Source organism: Lepidochelys olivacea, assembly GCF_965140295.1.
Source record: "Lepidochelys olivacea isolate rLepOli2 genome assembly, chromosome: 5".
Taxonomy (NCBI): Eukaryota; Metazoa; Chordata; order Testudines; family Cheloniidae; genus Lepidochelys; species Lepidochelys olivacea.
This window is the reverse complement of record NC_140415.1, coordinates 114,304,846-114,324,165: the sequence shown is the minus strand read 5'-3', so window position 1 is coordinate 114,324,165 and position 19,320 is coordinate 114,304,846. Positions and strand designations below refer to the sequence as shown.

The following is a 19,320-nucleotide window of genomic DNA, read 5'->3' as shown; positions in this document are numbered from 1 at the left end:
TTTACAGTTTCAGAAAGATGTGTCTTATGGATCTATTGTGACAGTAGTTCTGCCCGCATGTCCATTCTCACAGGTGCTTCATTGTGTATGCAAGGACTACTATGATGGCAGCAGGGAGAACTTCTCTCATGATAGATCCAGGGGGAAACATAACTCAAATAATCCACGTTTTTCATTAAAAAAAAATCCTTTACCCTTTGCTTTCTGTTCTGTGTTGCCCCATTCATCATGAAAAGTCTTGGAAGAACATGATGGCCCCGGTTTCATCTTGAATGTGTGATCTTGTGGACCTGCTGTAAATAGGTCTCCATTCGGGTGTCAGCAAGCCCTGCCACATTGTTTATCTCATGCAAAAACTGAAAGAGTAATTGTAAAAAAACCAAAACCCTCCTCAGTAATAGTTAAAGGGAAGGGGGAAATCCATGTTTGCAAAGATGATCTTTCTTTTCAAGCAACATAAACTAGACAATCCTGTTAAATGTCAGAACCATTAACACAGAGAAGGAACTATGCTGTATGCAAACAGAGAAGTTATCTATGTTATCAGATGAATAATAAAACAAAACATTTTGCACTTAGAGCCCCTTTCCAAGGATATCCAAGCACTGTAAAAACCTTAATGAACTCAGCCTCTCAGCACTGACGGGTTTACCAAGTCTTCCAAGGTCCCACAGCTGGTCAACAGACTGAAGGTCAGGATGTCTGGATTCTTTTTTGTTGTAACCACCAGTCTTCAAATTTATTTAAAGTTTTTTGGTGCCCTGGAAAGGATTCTTATATACTTTGTATTCACCAGAAAGGCCAGCAGGGACAAAGTAATTCAACAACTTCTCAATGGTCCGTTGTGCCATGTGTTAACTTTCACTAAATCTACTGCACCAAATGGAAAGTATTGTAACAGTCAGCAAAAAAAGTACCATTATCTCCTCTAGGTGGTGCACTCATCCCTCTTAAAATGTAGATGCCATCTGAAAGCCACTGCAAGACTTCTGTTGTTGAGCTTACAATTTGCAGATCCTGTACAAAGAATTTGCAATAGAAATAAAACATGCCAAGAGCTTATTTCAACCAATGTGTAGTTGTATTTGTTGGCTCTGTTGCCAGAATAATGTGAGGAACACAGCAGGACATTGCAGTTTTAGTCCCAGATAAGGCCCTGTTAAAAGAGTGAAGGTCATCAGTCCCCAGAGCAAACTTTTAAAAACACATTAAGTCTTCCGAAAGTTACTTTACAAAGTCAGTAAGCGATGAGGGTATGGTCTGACTTTTTAAAAAGACACCTTAAAATATAAGAACAACAGTTGTGGTACCCCAGAAACCCTTAACGGTGCCCCATCACCCTGCCCACTCTAGCAGGATTAGAGATCTTATGTATCCACACCAAACATCAGCACTGACATTAGGAGTCATATATTCTGCTATGCAGAGCATACTGAATATGGTAATTCATGCAAAATTTACCTACTACATCTCTGCAACCTGCACAGTCACGGGTTAATTCAACCCCTTCAATTCAGCCTGTGTGCACAAAGCACTGGCATCTCATCACTTGCACTTATGATCCATAGAAAAGATTGATTCATCATGAGAGCTGGGCAAAAACTTTTCAGATGAATAGTCTGTATGAGGAAAAATACAGCGTTGGTCAACCCAAAACTATTTGACGCACATAGTTTTGGCCATTCACAAAATGGCCGGAGGCAGTGGAGGTGGAGGGAATGATGGTGGTTCTGCTGTACCACCCCCTTCTTCTCTCATAACCTTAGCCCAGTGGTTAGAGCACTTACCTAGGATGTGGGAGATCCAGCTTTGAATTCTGGTTCTGTAACAGGCCCAAAATAGATTTTTTTTAAAAATTCACCACAAATTTTGAAAGATTCAGGTTGACCAGAACCTAAATGTTTTTCAATTTTTCAGAACTGCCACCAAACCAAAAATTCAGTTTTTTGTCCAGCTCCATCCATTACACATCCCACCTTTCCAATACAGCTGCCTCACAGCAGCCATGTTAAACATTTTAACCTTTTCTTAATCACACTGTTCATTGTTGTGTATTTCTGGACTTAGTTCATACCTTTTATTCTTGTTATTAGCATAGAAGCTGTTAAAGATGTTGGGATAGGATGGAGGGGAGTACAGGCAAACTGCTAAAGTACATTTAGTGTCAGAGGTCCCTATCTCCCTGTGTTATGGGTTTGTATAGTACTTTGCACAAGGGGGCCCAACCGGTTAATATTAAATAATAATACACAGGCTTCATGATGTCCAGTAGCTGTGATACAGTAACACCTGTCCAAGATGTATGCCTTACATAGGAGCTGCAGAGAATAGTAGGGATACAGGGCAAAGTTAAGGTTATATGGGATAACTCTCTGTGGTTATCCATGTATTCCAAGATTTCTTGTTTTAAAATTTCTGACTGTAACTCACCATTTCCTGACCTTTCTAAGTTTGTTTTTGAAAACTGATGCTAGTTAGAAACATTGTCCATTCTTCTAAGGGCACAGAAAATGTTATGGTTGTCATAACAAATGGAGGAAACCATACACTTCTCTTTTGTGCCTTAGAAATCTGAAACCTCTCTTGACCAACTACAGATGCCCCCTGACTTACGCAATCGTTACGTTCCGGAAAGCCTTGCGTAACTTGAATTTTGTATAAGTCGGAAACATATACCCATACGTTACACAAAAATTTCCGCAACTCGAAAATCCTATTTCCGGCTTATGGAACTTTTTCCGTAAGTGCGAATTTGCATAAGTCAGGTCTTGCGTAACCCAGGGAGTGTCTGTATACCCAGTTTCTTGAATGTCACAACACCAGCCAGCAGCAACACCCTGGAGGCAGCAACCCCCAAAATTCCCTGCCTATAGAGTACATCGCTAGGTCTATGTAGGAGAGATGTTATGATTCTGCCTTCTTCCTGCCTGTCTGGGGGACAATGGTTGTTACAAAATGAAAACACACTGAACAGTCTGATGCAGGAGGAAATTAAGATCTTAGTCTTCAATATTGCTGGCACATAATTGTAGATAAAAACCTTTCCTGGGCTCGCGTACCAAACTGTGGCTACAAAAACACACACAGTTAATAACAGGAACAAACCTAGGACCTTTACTACTCACAACACAGATCTATAGGAGAGCTCCTTGGCTGTGAAATAGTAGGTTTTATTGGGACCAGTCACTAGAGGGAGTCATGATCAGACAGATGCACTAAATCAGAGTATTACATACAATGACTACACACAGTTTGGTAGCTGTACAGAGCAATGCAGCAATTATCAATTTTTATTTAAATCAAAGCTTGATTTAAGGGACTTAACTTTTTAAATTCATTTGGAATAATCATGATAATACTTTGCATTCTATAGCTCCAGAGATTTCAAAGCACTATATAATCATTAACATAGTAAGTCTTGTGGTAAGGGATAGAAAAGGATCTCTTCACTCACTAATTTAATGTAGAATGCCGCCAGCTGTGGGACGCAACACAGTGAGTTTAACAGTGTGTAGCAACATTCCAAAACAATTTATGACAGGAAATGATTAAAAATATAGTATGCAACTGAAACAGCAGGGAAATATAATGAAACCTAATATAACTAGCTGAGTTAGAATGTGGCCAGGACAACAACCCTGCTCACATAAAAAGTGACATGAGATTTCCAGTAACCTCAAGCAGCTTGTTTCACATATCATCCAGTAGGTAGCTCCTCCAGCATCAGCATACTTTTAACACTGTCTTGGGAAACTGGTTCAGTTCTGACTCAGAGAGGAAGAGTGTCATCTCTTGACTCACCAACACCTTTTCCTGCAGTACTTCAGTGGTCCTTGGAGGTCTCCCATTCAAGTACTGGCCCACCCTAATTTGGTTATCTATGTCATTACAACACATGCTGCTGTAGCAGAGACCATAACTGGCAACATAAAACAATTACCAGATTAAGTCTGGTGTCTCATCTTATTTCTCTTGTGTGGTTGACTAATTATATTTGTGTTTTGTAGGGTTATTGTAATTTTGTTGTGTTATTTTTTTATTGCGCAACTCATTTATTTGTATTTATTCTGACATTTATTAAGTTTCATATTGGTACAAACTCGTAGAGTTAAACCACATTTTATTGCATGGTTAGGGTTGACTTATTTCAGGCTGCTCTGGCCTCTAGAAACAACCATGTTTGGGTGACCGGCCTACAACACAATGGTCCCTTGACACGATTAAAACACACAACTGTCTTGCAATGGAGACTGTGCACTGTGGTTTAACTGTGTCCCAGAACCGTGCTAAAGCTTTGGTCTTGGTCGCCAAGCAGGAGTCAGGAACACAGTTAAAATAAAATAAAGTTCAGCCCCATCCCCTGCAGGATTAAATTATGTTTTGAACATAAGAGTATTGCTGTCCTGGGGTTGAGTCACCCAACACCGCTATTTCTACAATGAAGATGGGCCTTTTGCAATACTTGGCTGAGTACAGACCTGAGTAAATCCTACACATAGAATATTAATTCAGTATTTTTAAATTAATTCACTTCACCTGTGCTGGCAATGTAACTACTCTAGTGAACAAGTTTACGAGCAAGTAGGTTTTGTCAAAACAGTGCATTGTAAGTGAATACCGCAGAACACTCGTGGAAAGCTAATCTCAAGCTCCAACTCTTGACTGATCTCACTAGAAGCCTGATTCAAAGGCCTTGTCCGCACACAAATCTGAACCAGTCTAACTGACTAGATTTAAAAGCAGACACTTAGTTAACTAGTGCAAGTTTGTTTGCAGACAAGGCCTCAGACTTGCACTCATCCAATCAGGGACCAAAAATACGTCATTCTGAACTGCAAACAACACATGTTTGCAGTTCAAAATGCCATTTTGAATTGCAAATATTGAATACTCATAGCATAGACTATTCCAAGCAATGCTCCCTGTGAACAGTAGGAGCAATCCAGAGGCTTTATGTTGGCATAAAACACTTGAAGGATTTTGAACAAACAGAAATTTCTGGAAAATGTGATCTGTTCACAGACAATTCACAAACCGTAAAACCAGGCAACATTGTTTCACCTATGTTGCCAGAGTTGCACTCGTAATGGAATTTAGTGATCTTGGAAGGCTTGTGAGTATTGTGCATTTTTGGAGCACGGCAAAGAAGAAACAAGCCAGAGACAATCATCCTGTCTCCAGTTAAAGGTGAACAACAGCACACACAAATTCAACAAGCAGTCCTTGAATAAGCAGGATCAAAACTAGTGAATGGTTCAAAGGTCAAACTCAGATACTCACTGACTGGGCTGCAAGCAGAACTGAAACTAAAACTCCACACGCAGCAACACCTTCTCTTCTGTAGCACAGAACCCTACACCCAGGCCTATTCTCTGGCTTTTGGCTGTCAACTCAGGCTTCTGCCAAGTTGCTTCAGCCATGATCCTCCTCTATTTCTGCCTTTCAGCTACACCAACGAAGCTTTACAAGTAAAGAACAAATGGAAAAAGATCGAGTTCATGTCTTTTTTTCTTCTTTGCAATACCTAAAAAGCAGCCTGAAACGTGTTGTGTCTCTCTCCCACCCCACAAAAAAGTGCTTAACAAAAGTTAGAAATTCATGTCTTGTCTACCTAGGAAGGCTCTATGGCATTTGGAAAACCAGTAAAATTATGTCTTGTCAAGAGTCAAAGAACTTAAGTTCAGCAATTGGAAGGGGTAGGGAGTTTTAGTCAGACTGTTTAAAACTTTGGTTTTTCACTAACATTTATTGAACTCCAATGTCCAGTAAATACATGGGAGAAAGGATGTTTTTGTTAAAGTTTAAACATTGCCCACACACACACACCACCATCTCAATTAACAGTGTGTTTTCCTTAAATCTCCAGCTCCTGGATCCATCTGATTACATAAGAATCTCAGCTTTCAGGTTTAAAATATGTTTCTAGCCCTCATGGTTATAGAGAAAAGCTTGAAAACATGAACCCTAACGGCTACAAACATCAGAAGACAAATTAAGGACCCCCAAAGTTGTTGGTAGTTTTAAATGTGATCAGTTAAGCCAATCCCATGATTTTGAGGTCTAAATCATGATTTTTCAACACTTGTGTTTGACAATACCTGAACTCACAAGCTACATCTCCTAAAATCCTCAAGGACTCCTCCAGCAAGCCATGGAACATGAGATTTGACATTCCTGATTATTGATTTACAAAGCAATTAATAAGCCGGGGGGGGGGGGTAAATACTGGTGCTTTCCTCCTTCCCACAAATCATCTTCAAGAAGCCATAAAGGGTATAAACCTAATCTAATCATATCCTTTTCAGGACAACTTTTCAAAAAGTCGTGGCTTCCCCACTGACACGGGGGGTACTCAAAAGTGTAGCGGCCTCCTGACTCCACTCCTCAGCCAGTAGCCCCAGGGCCATCCTTAGGCATACTCAGCATAAGCGGCTGAGTAGGGCACCCGAAAATTTGGGGCACCATCCCCGCGCTGGCCACAGCTGGAATCCTCTCTTCTCCGGCCCCACCCCCAGAGCAGAGTCCCTCCCTGGACCCTGCCTGCCTGGGCTGCTCAGTCTCTGGCGGGGCCAGGACAGGAAGAGCGAAACTTCCACGAGTCGGGGGGGGGGGAGGGGGGAGGAGGACTTAAAGTGACAATGTGCTCACTGTCTCTCACACTTCCCTTACACACACACAGAGACTGGCTCTCACACCCACATACACTCTGCCTCTCACAAGTAACAGTCCCCCAATACAGATTGTCACACACGCACACAGTCTCATACTCCCCAAACATACGTTCTGTCACACAGTCCCCAACACAGTCACACACACACACACACAGGGTCTCTCCCTGTCTCTCTCATATGCACTGGCTCTCTCTCACGCACACAAACACACACACGCGCGCTTGTATTATTGTTGTTGTTATTACTGCTTGGTACTACCTGTCAAAATGCTCGTGGTGAGCCAGGAGTGGCGAGGGGCTGCAGGAGGGCTGTGGGCTCTGGCAAGGTGCAGCCCCCCCGTGACAGTGCAAAGCCTGCCTTGAGCCACTGCCACAGCATCTGTTGTGTACAAAGCTCGTTGTGTGTCAGCAATGGGGAGGGTTCTGGGGGTCTGCGGGTGGGGTTGGTGGCTGTGCCCCCTCGACACACGGGGGTAAGCAGCGCCGGCTGGGGACCGCCTTCAGTGGAGCATAGGGGCACCAGTTTAATAATACTGCATAGGGCCCCATAAATCCTAAGGATGGCCCTGAGTAGCCCAGTATGCTAAGGGAAAAATCTAGGAGCACTTACTTCTTTGTGTAATGCTCTCTTTGTAGTCAATTAAACATTTGCCTAAACAAGGAGTGAAGAACTGGGCACAATGTGATTAGCCCATGATACTGGTGGATTGGCAGGCTAAACTCCCATTAAGTTCAATGGTGCCAAGATTCCACTCCAAATGTTTTTGAAGTGTAGGGATAAAGTTTTAAACTTTGTTCATTTTAGTCATAGGAGTAATTCTTACTCATGTGAACATGACTGGATCCAGTATCTTTGGGAAATGTCTCTTTTTTTCCTCCTACATAATTGTATTAATTATGACAGTTAAATTGGAATATAAAATGGGTCTAAAGGTTCATAGTTCTGTGCACACATCTAACCTATAGTTAGAAAGTCAATAGCCTTTTGGAATTTGGTTGAATAAAACACAGCTGTGCAATTACACTATAAGAACTTGTTTATCAGAAGTAATCAGTCACCATATGGTTGAATACCCTATACACTTTGACCCATTCATTATAATCTAAATGGAACGTATTACAATGCCATTCCCAGTATATATGTGTGTAGAATGGATTCTACACTAACTAAAAGACCTGTTCTTAGGAGTAAGTCTTTTCTGATGAGAAAATGTGAAGACAGTGACATGTCTCGTGACTTCAGAAATTACTCTGCAGTTGACAAATATGGAGTACCATTTGGCTACCCAGATTGAGTGCAGTCTGGTTCATCCAACTGCTTTAGAATATTCCAGTGGTCTAGAAATGCAAACTTGGAAACCACAAGCACAAAAATCCACGTTTAGGTAGGACCATACAGGCACAAAACTCTTCATAGATTAACTAATTAGTCATCCCCAATAGCTCTGGGAAATAGATGGGTAAGTATTATTCGCACTTTTCAGATGGGGAAAGTGAGGCAGAAAGACAAAGTGACTTTCCCAAGGCCACGCAGCAAGTCATTCGCAGAGCCAGGATTCAAAAAGCTCATGACTCCCAATCTTGCACTTATTCTTCCAGACCACTCTGCCCACAGATGTCATGAAAACAAACAAAGCATTCATTCAGAAAAGACAGCAAGGAGACTTTTCAAACTGGAGAACTTGTTCTTGTTCCAAGTTCTGAATCCATCTCCTCTTCTGGAGTTAACTAAACCTTGGGATTTGAAGACTTTCCTGTCACTGGAAAATGACTATACAACAAATTATATAGGTCGTTCCTAATAGAGTGGGTCACCAAAATGTCCATCCTAAAAACCACATGGAAGAGAAAGATCATCTTACTGGACCTCCTATGGTCCATGAAGACCTTCCTGGTGCTCAACACAATTCAATATTTTGAGACCCTAGAAGTAACAGGTTAGAGTGGTTTAGAGGGAGGCAATCTGTTGTCCACAGTTTGAGAATCACTATCCTAATATAATAGTCTGTTTTACAGCTATCTGACACATGAAAGGCACTGGTTACTTGTATGAATGCCCCTTTCTGAATGTTCCCTATATTTCCTGCTGTAGCCCACACAGTGAGTATATTGCCATGCTAAACTCTATTGGGAGAAGGTTTAGCTCAACAATTTAAAGAATATTAATTCAGCCTCTGACACAGCAACCATAGTTGGGGCCAAATTTTCAGCAAGCCTCCTTAATTACACAAGCATGTGCAAAATAGGTAACTGTGCCCACAGATCGCCCATTTACAGACGCAGCTAAGGCAAATGACCATAAAGTTAGTAGAGCTGCGTGTGCAAATGCAAGGTGTTGCATCTGCACACAGTTAACAATGTCAGCTGAAAATTTAGCCTTTAATTTCCATCATTATATAAACACCATTTAACAATGGCCATGGCTAATGTAGTTTCAGTTTCTGCTTGTACTTCCAGGCAAAAAGAGGCATTTTATGGCCTTATCATTATGCTCGTCCACTGTCTGTTCATATATTTATTTTGGACAATGATAAAGAAAGTTTACTCACCAGTAATCCAGAGTGTCATGTTCTTCCCTTCTCCCCTACACTCCAACAGCCTTGAATATATCAGTGTTATGGTACCAAACAGGAATCAAAATTTGCCTATCAACAGCAGCATTTAGACCTCCATCTCCCCTCTTTCCTTTTTCCAGAGAGAGTAGAATAAGTAAAAAGAACAGACAACATACTCCAAGCAAAATCCACTATGGGATTTAGGTTGGAAGGAGAGCAAGCTGTGACAAACAGGATTACTGTAATTAATCATCCACTGATGTACAGCTCTTTTCTACTTGGCAACAGCCTTGACTGTCTGTGCAAACAGCAGAAACTCCAGGAGCAGGACTGACTTGTAATGGAGCTTAGAGAACTGCTCTTCCAAATTCAGAACCTGCTATAGATGTCAAGTCCAGCTGACACTGGCAGATGAATACCAGAGGAGCACCAGGTGGCTCCCTTACAAACAAAGGCAAACAGTGCAAGCCCCTGAAACTGACATAATGTAGGAAGAGCGACATTTAACACATTTTGGAAATGGCCAGTATCAGCATTGTGTTCTTGTGACATTTGGCATTTTTCTTAAAATCCCAGTTCCTGGTTATCACACACAAGGATCTCATCTTTCATTTTCTTAGCTCACATTAATTAGCATGTGTTTTATGCCCAGAAGCACGAGGGTTTATATCTCTTTCCAAACAGTTTGGCTTTTTAATCCTTACTACTGCATCTTTGACTATTCTTGTTATCCCTATACAGGTCCACCCTTTTTGAGGGAGATATCTTGTCCCTTCCAGTAGGAGCTGATGTCTACTCTCTCAAAATAAAAAGAAATAGAGATATACTTGACCATTTTAATTTTCATGCTCCTCCTCATCAAACATAGTAGGAGCTGATGTCTTAAGCCTGCCCTCTATCAACATCATTTTCATTTACTGAAAGGGTTTGGGGTGTACACGTCTCTTTAATACATATTAATTGAATGTTACTATGGCATTGTGTTGTTTTCTACTTACTGTGAAATAGAAATCATGATAATGAGCATGGATTTCTCTGTCACACTCGTGATAAATGACATCTTGCTATTAGTACGATTCTGCTACAAATAATAAACTGCTACTGAGTAATATTCTATTGAATACATATTGCAGATGCTAAGTTATCGTCTTGAAACTTGTCTTTTTTTCATTTGACTGTAGATCTTAAATTATTTCAGACCATATAGTATTTGTCTGGTTGCTGTGGGATTGGTTTGCATTACTGTTTCTCTCTATGATGTGTGTACTGATTGATGTGTTTGCACTATACACTTGTGGCAATATGTGTGAAAGGAATAGCATAATCAGAAATTACTGTTTTTAGGTGGTGGTGGTGGTGGTGGTGATGCAGCTAATTCACTCTCACACGATTAACTTTGAAACCGGAAGTAATTGCTGTGAACTGGGTGAGAACATGAAACACCAATGATTGGATATACCCTCTGTCATTCAAACCAACAGCATATTCAACCAGAAGAAAAACACTGAGACCTAAACTCTGTGGCACAGTAGGTTTCAGCTAAAACATCAAATTTTCGGCCATGGTTTCTCTTGTGGTTTTTGTTCCTTTCTAAGAATCAACATGTGGGATTTTATTTAGGCTGCATCTTTAAGAATTTTGTGCTGTTATTCTTTTCTAGTTTGTTTGTTTTTTTAACTTTTTGAAAAATCAGAAAACACCTTTTACTTTTGCATTTTGCTGTATGTCTGTAAAACATTGTTTCTTGAGGTGTACGTCACATAATAACCCGCTTTGGAAGCGGCAGAAAACAGAATGCTATTTTTAAGTGTCTGTATGAACCACAGAGCCTAGGAGCAACAGTCCTTGAACTAAACAAGTGAATAAAAGAGCTCACCTTTTTACCATACAATCTGCAATATGTCTTCTTACTGATTATAACTTCCTGTTGAAGCACCCAGTTTAAAAAGTGAAGATGGGCCCAACAGAAATGGGGCCTGATGCTCATCTACATTAAGACCTTCCTTTACAGTGCTCCAACAGTCACAACCGCGTGAAGGCCCCTTTACACTGCCAGAGCGGTGAAAAGGGGCCTGAATGTAAATGAGAATCAGGCCCATGATGTACAATAATAGTTTTAAAAAGGAGTACTTGTGGCACCTTAGAGACTAACAAATTTATTTGAGCATAAGCTTTCATGAGCTACAGATCTGATGAAGTGAGTGGTAGCTCACGAAAGCTTATGCTCAAATAAATTGGTTAGTCTCTAAGGTGCCACAAGTACTCCTTTTCTTTTTGCGGATACAGACTAACACGGCTGCTACTCTGAAACCAATAATAGTTTAGTTAGTTGTGTCCTATATCTAGCAGATTTATTCAATTATTTTAATATTCACTCCTGCTACTGTTAAAATTACTTTGTAGCATCTGTAAGTATTAAAAGACAATGTCTTCCCTTAATATTTTTTCCATTGAACTGAGGTCTACGTGACAAGTTACTGTGTGACCTAATTCCCTAAAAAGAAGAAGGTGTTCTTTCTTCAATAGATAGTTCTGACATATATGTATCATGGTTATTTCTAAGGTTCCCATCACTTAAACATAAATATAATTTATGACACCATAAAAAATAAACGTTGAATGGGATACCAAGAGCATGAAAATGAACAACACACGACGAAGCAATGGAATATATATAGCGGTTCTGTTAGATAAAGAACTAATTGAAAAATAGTTCCCTAAAGGACCCAGTTTGCCCCTTTATTCACACTGAGTAGTATTTTATCCTGCAAGTTCTCCCACTCAAGTTAATGGGACTACTTGCAAAGTAAAATACTATTCTGTATTTTACTGAGAATTAGCCCTATCAAGAGATAACTGGCAGAAATTGCTGGGATCATCTATTGGCAATAATGTAGAACTTAAAGTGTTTCCTGATAATGTGGATGTTCCTTTATAAAGAGACAAGGAGAGAAAACAATTAAGTTATTATTCCACTGTTTTAGTTATTTCAAGTTAAAAGATGTGTCAATAGGTGATTTCATGCTGTTTTGGACAACCATAGCTGGACAACATAACAGTCAAAACAGTGAACAAGATATGGGTAGCATTCAAATTCCATGAAAGAATGATCTTAGAAAGGTGTACATGTCCAAGTAGCCCATGCGCAGGTATCAGGGAGTTCTTACACTCAATATGTTGCTATATGGGTACACAGTTGAGGGCACAATCTGGCTTTTAAAGTTTATTTAAACTATATGTTTGTACAGCACCTAGCACAATGGGGCCCTAAAGATATAGCGGAAAATCTGTAATACAAATAAATATTCTTTTCTTTTTACTTACTTAAGGTAAAGGCTTAAAGTGTTAGTGAAAACTGGAAGAATGATGAAGCTCTGGGGTAGAGCAATATGTTGTTTTTGATTCAACAAGGACTTTTGTATTTTTTTTTCCTCCTCAAAATCTTTCATTCTAAAGGTGAAAAGTACCTGGGATGAATGCCCTGGGCCATGGAAATTATAGGCCCTAGGCCCAAATTGATATTTTCTCTTTCTTAACATTTTACCACACATCTGATCTCTTAACCTTCCCATCTGTCAGCATCCCTGCAACCCCACAACATGGTTAGTATGATGACATGATTAAATGTAGCTTTTCCACTGTCACATAAGTCTCATTTACTCCTTAGAGTGGAAAATGAGGTTCCCAGAGAGTAATGGACTAGTTGAATTTTCTCCAATGACCATGAAAGGGAGAGGACAGACAAGACCAGCTTTAAGAGTGAGGGATCCAGATAGAGTTACATGGTTTGGGGGCTAAGGCCCTCAGTTACCTTTTGGTGTCCCACCCGGTAGAGGGATTGGGTTGCACAACCACATTGAACAGCTGCCAGCAGGAGAGCTGTCCTTGGTGCTAGTGGCTCCCCCAAAGATCCCTGCCGCAGTTCCCACCGAGGAATGCGTGCCTGGTTCCTAATCCATGGGATGAATGCTCTGGTAGTCAGAGCTAAATTGTAATCTCTTTCTCGCCAACACTATCACTGTGCTGCTTCCACCACCTCCTCTCTCTCTCATCTTTCAGTATTTTTCTACAGAAATCAACATGCAAAAATATTTGCTTTCACGGTCTAGCTTTCCAAATACCACACTATATATTTTTTATTAATCGACTAACATCTATATTTTTAAAGATATACAGCAACATTCCCAGCTGCCACATGCCAACCCATAATTTGTTTGCATCTCGCAGAACTTTTAAAAATAAAACTCTTGAAGAAAAGAAAATTTCTTCCTGCGACAAGTACTGTGGCATTCCTGAAAAGGGTTCACAAGCCTTGTTCAACTTTATCATGACAACAGCCGTCTACATCATCATATTTCATTCTATTTATCTGAATTCACTTTATCTTTATCATCCGCAATTGATAAGCATGCTGGTTTTGCCAAGGTACTATATTTTTATTGGCAGAGGCAAGGAAAACAAGAATTGTACAAATATCTTGACACTTGAAAGTGAAACCTGCATACTCTCCAACACCTACCTGGAAGGTACAAAGTCTTTAAGTCTGGTTTTTAAAAATGGATGATTTGGAAGGGGAGGTGGAGACATATGACTTCTATTAGTTGTACCTAGAGGTCCCAACCAATACAGGAGCCCCTTTGCCTTAGGCATCTTATTTCTTAGTATGTGTTTGTATAAACTTCCTCAAAAAGCTTGCAAACTAGACAAGTGAGAGGTGAGAAAAGAAAGGGAAGAAACACATATGACTATTAAACAATCATATCTTGCTCTTATATCGTGGTTTTTATCAGTAAATCTCAGGGTGTTTCACAAAGGAGATCAGCCTTATAAACCACATTTTATAGATGGGTAAACTGAGGCACAAAGCAGCGAAGTGACAATTTCTGAAAGGAGCTCAGGTGACAAGGGGCAGTATAAAAACTTGAGTAGAATAAGCGGGGGGGGACGGGAAACTGAGGCACGGGTTGGCTGAAATGGCTTGCCCAACGTAACACCACAGGGCGGTGGTAGAGTTGGGAAGATAACCCGGATCTCCCCAGTCCCAATCTGGTGCCCTAGCCACTGGGCCGCCCAGCTTGTCCTAGCGAAAAGCAGGATGAATAATTTTTTGCGTATCTATAGTACCTGTCATCTGAGGCTCTCAAAGCGTTTTACAACCGCCCGTGGACTGGGCTCCACGTCCCCTGTGAGGCTGCGGAAGGACCGGCCCTACTCTCTAGATGAGGCCACTGAGGCACGAAACAGAGGAGACGGCTTGTTCAAGGTCACTCTGCCCGTCAGCAACAAGCCTCGCGCTTCAGTGGCCACTGCCAAGGCTGAACGAAGGCTCTGGAGGGGCTGGGGGTTGTTGGGCTGATCTTCCCCCCCTCCCTCCGGCGCGTGGGGCTGGCGGGCGAGATGGGGCCGCAGCCCGGGGAAGGAGCCGCCTGTGCTGAAGGCAGACAAGATTCCTGCCGAGCCCGTGCCAGCGCCGGGCCGCCCTACCCCCGCCCCCCTCCCTGGCCCTGGGAGCGCCGTCCAGCAGCGGCCCCCGCCGCAAGTCCGCCGCTGACTCTGCGACAGCGGGGAGGGCGTGCGTGGGGGCGGGGGGACGGAGAGGGGAAGGTTCCCTCCCCAGAACCTTTGGCTGCCTGCGTTCTACAACAGAACGCCAGTCGGAGGCCACGAGCGCATGCGCCTCCCGGGACGGGCTCTCACGCCGCGCGCTCCCCAGCTGTTCCCTGGCTGGCCGCTGCTTGCCTGGGTGCGTGACATCAGGCGCTGGGCAAGTCAGAACACGTACCGGGCGGCAGGGCCGGGGAGGGGACAGGCGCGGGGCGGGGAGGGGCGCCAGCTGAACGAAGAAAACAAGTCCTGGGCTTCTCCAGCTGAGCCGCAGAGGCGGCGTCCCTGCTGCCTGCCGGTGGGACCTCACCTCTCGCTGGGCGCCGCGGAGGTGCTGAACCTGGGCCCGGGAGCAGCAGGGGAAGAAAGAGGAGGGCAAAGCGGGAGAGCGCAGGAAGAAAGCCCGGGGAGCTGTTCAGATCAGACCCGCCTGCCCGGTGGTGGGCACCGCTGGAGCGGCTGTTCCCCGCCCCCCTCCCCCAGGAAGCGCCGCTGCCCCTCGGGGTTCTCCGAGGAGAGGCGACCGGCGGCCGCGCCGCGCTCTGATGGCTTAGGAGACCTGTGCGAGCTGGACCAGCCCCGAGAGCTTGCCGAAGGGGGAAGCGCCAGACGGGTGCCCCGGACACTGGTGCGAATAGATGTGAGATCCAGCGGCGAGGAAGAGGCATGGGCCAGCCTGGGGCCAACGACATGGCCAACGCCGCTGCCTTAGGGAATTTGGGGAAGGTGAGGGAGCTGCTGGACCAGGGGGCGGACCCCAATGCAGTCAATTCCTACGACAGGACGCCGATCCAGGTACAGGGACCAGCGAGGGGGGTTCACGGGGAGCCAGGCAGGAGACTCAAGACCCGGTGGGAGGTGGGAAGTACAAAGGGTGCAAACCAAAAAGACTGCAGGTGCTGAGCGCTTAGCACGCTCTGGTTTTAGTGAACGCAGCGCCTGGGAGACTCGGGCCCTTTACAAGCCTCGCAGACATTATACAGCTATCATCACACACAGCAGCTCCAAAGTGCGGGGAGCGTCAGTTGTTACTTTCACCTCGGACTGACTGCTCATAGCGTGGGGGTGGCAAAGCGACACATCAATGTAGTCCTTCAGAAAGTCAGCCGATCCCCTTCCACGATTGTTCTTTTCGCTATTTATTCGCCATGCACTCAATCAGGCTGCTGGCGATTAACAAAAGTAAACCTAGTTTTGTTAGCGTGTGTCGCATTTTGTGACTGTTTTTACGCAGGGAGTGTTGTTCCTCATACATGTGCCAAAAATCACCCCTTCTGCCGCGAGCCTAAAGTTGACACTATAATAGCCGATAAAATCAAAAGGCGAAGCGGAATGGGAAATTCTATCCAGTGCATACAAACGCTAGCCATTTTCTCACAAGCTTAACAAAATGCTGAAATGGCGATACACCATCTCGGTGTCCGCAGAAATATGTAGAAGGAACACAGTATTTAAAAAAAAAAAAAAAAAAGGAAAGGAAAGGAGGACTTGTGGCACCTTAGAGACTAACCAATTTATTTGAGCATAAGCTTTCGTGAGCTACAGCTCACTTCATCGGTATTTAAAGTCACAAAACACTAAATCTGACTCCTCAGATAAACATCAGACATTATTAACATGCTAAAAGGACATGCATGCTTCAGTTGGCTTGTTCTAATAAAGATATAACTCTATACCCCATTGAATATTTATCCTCTAGTATTTCTTGGTCGTTTTCAGGGCCCGATCCTGCAGCCCTACTCATACAAAGCCCCCACTGAGTTCTATGGAGGCCCCCACTGAGTTCTATGGGGGCCCCCACTGAGTTCTATGGGGGTGATCTGCATGAGGGAGGACAGTCCGAAGGAGTAGGCACCAAAGCCACACTTATGAAATGATCGAAGAAAATTAGTTCATCTCACTTAACCAGAAAACCGAAAGTCTATTACAAACACGCCGATCTTTCTGAAAGCAGTTTTAGTTTTAATAACCTATAGTTTTTATCGGTAACTGTAATTGTGACACGATGACTCAAACCCACCAAGTGCTTTAAATTCTCGAATTTCAGCAATTGCTATATCTGTGCCTAAATATCATTTTCGGAAAGGGTGCCCTCTCATTTTAAATCTCACTACTGGAAGTAGTGATAGAATATTTTCGTCCGAGACCAAATACGTTAACTAAACGATATATGCGTAGAAACACTAGCTCATGCAGAAAAAAAAGGGGGGTATGCATTAGAGTGAGTTATTTATGTCATATATAGTGAAGTACAAACATTAAAAACTTTAATCTCCTTCAGGAGTACTAGAAACTAAAGTACATTCTCAATCTTGATTTCTACTTAGGTTCAGTTATTTATGTATTTAGCAAACGTTTATGTATATTCTCGCACAAAACAAAATTGGAATTACCTGAAAAGCTATGTTGTAAGAGATGCAAGGACAATTTAGATTACAACATCAACATTTTACTGAAAAGGGAGTAATTTGTGCATTTGATAATAATCCTTCAGTAGACATGGTGCTGCACCATTTAATTTGCTGCGTTTTTGTGCAGTATCTTTCAGCATTTAGATTTCAACATAAAAAAAACTAACTTCAAAAGCAGTGAGCTTTCTAGTATGGTTCTAAGGTCAATAGAAATTGTAGTGTTTTCGTGGCCACTGGACTAAGTTAAAACTGTATTTTAAATCCCTTAAAACGAAACACATATACACAGGCGAGTCACTGGTCTAGTAAAATCGTGCCGGCAGAAAGGGTAACAGCAGCGTAAGTGCTAGTGAACGATCTACTATTTTAAGCACCGGGGTGGGAGGGCGGAAGTGCCATAAACTAAAGGAAAGTTAATTATATTTAAACTGAAATTCAATATTTTTATACAGAGGGAAAGATTTAAATCTATATCTACTATTCAAAAAAGCAGGGGGGCGGTAGTTATTGTTTTTATTGCGGTGGCTCTTGTGAGTATTATAAATGAACTTTCCAGTTTGAATGTTGTATTTTCATAATGAGCAGCTTCTTACTCAGGTCACATTTCTGTTTGCCTTAAGGGGAATTTTGCCAGAGTAAAGACTGCCTTTTGGGTCCACCAAAGAACCTTCCGTTTTGGTAAAATTTCAGACTTTCCGAAAACCGGGGTTTCCGTTTGTGCAGAGGAATGGTCGGTAGCATTTCTCTGTACATGTGCTCAAAAGCTAAATGCGTTTTTGGTCTAGAGTTTTCCCCCAAATGCATTGTGCGTGCCGCGCATTAAGAGGGGGTTATTTACAGTTCAGCACGTGTGTGCGCGCCTGTATGCACACTGATATTTAATACATACATGATATAATATCCACATTTACATACCTGGGAGGGGGGACCTGAGACTTGATTTTCTGGCCATTTCAAGCAGCTTCCTGTTTCTCTTGGTCTTGCAGCCTTTGTGGTATTCGACGCCTTTAGAGCCTAGGAGGCGATTGACTCTGGTCAACATTTTATTAACCTGTTTTATTAACCTGCGGGCCTGATCCGATCCCATTGACTTTAATGGTAGTTGGATCAGGCTCAGACTGAAACTCGGTAGTTAAACCGCTGGCATTAGTTGCAGAGACCCAATCCTGCAGTTCAATCCCTACCCAGGCTTGGCCACCAGTGGGAGTTGGCCAAACACGGAGTCAGTGACTGACGGCTTCTGCCCCTCTCCTCCCAGGTCATGATGATGGGAAACACGCAGGTGGCGGAGCTGCTGTTGCAGAGAGGAGCGGATCCCAACCGGCCGGACCCGCGCACCGGCTCCCTCCCAGTGCACGATGCGGCGCGAGAAGGTTTCCTGGACACCCTTGTGGCGCTGCACCGAGGCGGGGCTCGCTTGGATCTGCGGGACGCATGGGGCCGCCTCCCCATTGACCTAGCTGTCGAGAGCGGGCATCAGCAAGTGGTCAGCTACCTCCGCGCCCAGCCTGCAAGGGGTGTCGCTCCGCCCCAGGCATAGGGCACGGGCGTGTGGCCAGCCGTCTGCGGGGCTTTGCCCTGCTCAGCCACACACAGCACTGAACTGCAGGCACCAGGTTTGTCTCCAGCAGCCGGGGACCACCCCTCAGGAGTAACCCTGACACATCAGGCTGGAAAGCAGAGGGTGGCCGCAGGGGAATGCTGTGGCCACCACTCATTAGGGTTCACCCAATTTTGTTCATCTTTAATCCAGTACTGTACCCTCCCCACATTTACAGAAGAGTCCACATTCATGGGTGTTATAATATTTCCTCCTAGAACATAACTTATTGTCCGTTTTTTTTCTTAAACGTATGAAGTATAATAAAGAGGAATAATATACTGTAAATATGCCACTTGGAAATGTTCTCTTAAATGCACTAAAAGCAAACACTATCTTTTTTTTTTTTTTTTTTTTTTAGATTTTTACTTTGCACAAATATGTATATCAACTTTTACTTGAAAAAAATGAACGTTCAAACACAACCACTGTAAAGGAAACCATGAAGGTAAATATACAACTTAAATTAATAAACTATTA

At 43.0% G+C, this 19,320-nt stretch overlaps 1 protein-coding gene across 1 annotated transcript; it reads left to right on the top strand.

Annotated features, from left to right (window-relative positions):
- Positions 1-15,078: 15,078 nt before the first annotated feature.
- LOC311520568 (cyclin-dependent kinase 4 inhibitor B-like) lies at positions 15,079-19,069 on the top strand. The gene is made up of 2 exons (XM_084628125.1): positions 15,079-15,624; positions 18,499-19,069. The coding sequence occupies exons 1-2, from the start codon at positions 15,496-15,498 to the stop codon at positions 18,778-18,780; spliced, it is 411 nt and encodes a 136-aa protein (XP_084484251.1). The 5' UTR covers positions 15,079-15,495; the 3' UTR covers positions 18,781-19,069.
- The last annotated feature ends 251 nt before the right edge of the window (positions 19,070-19,320 follow it).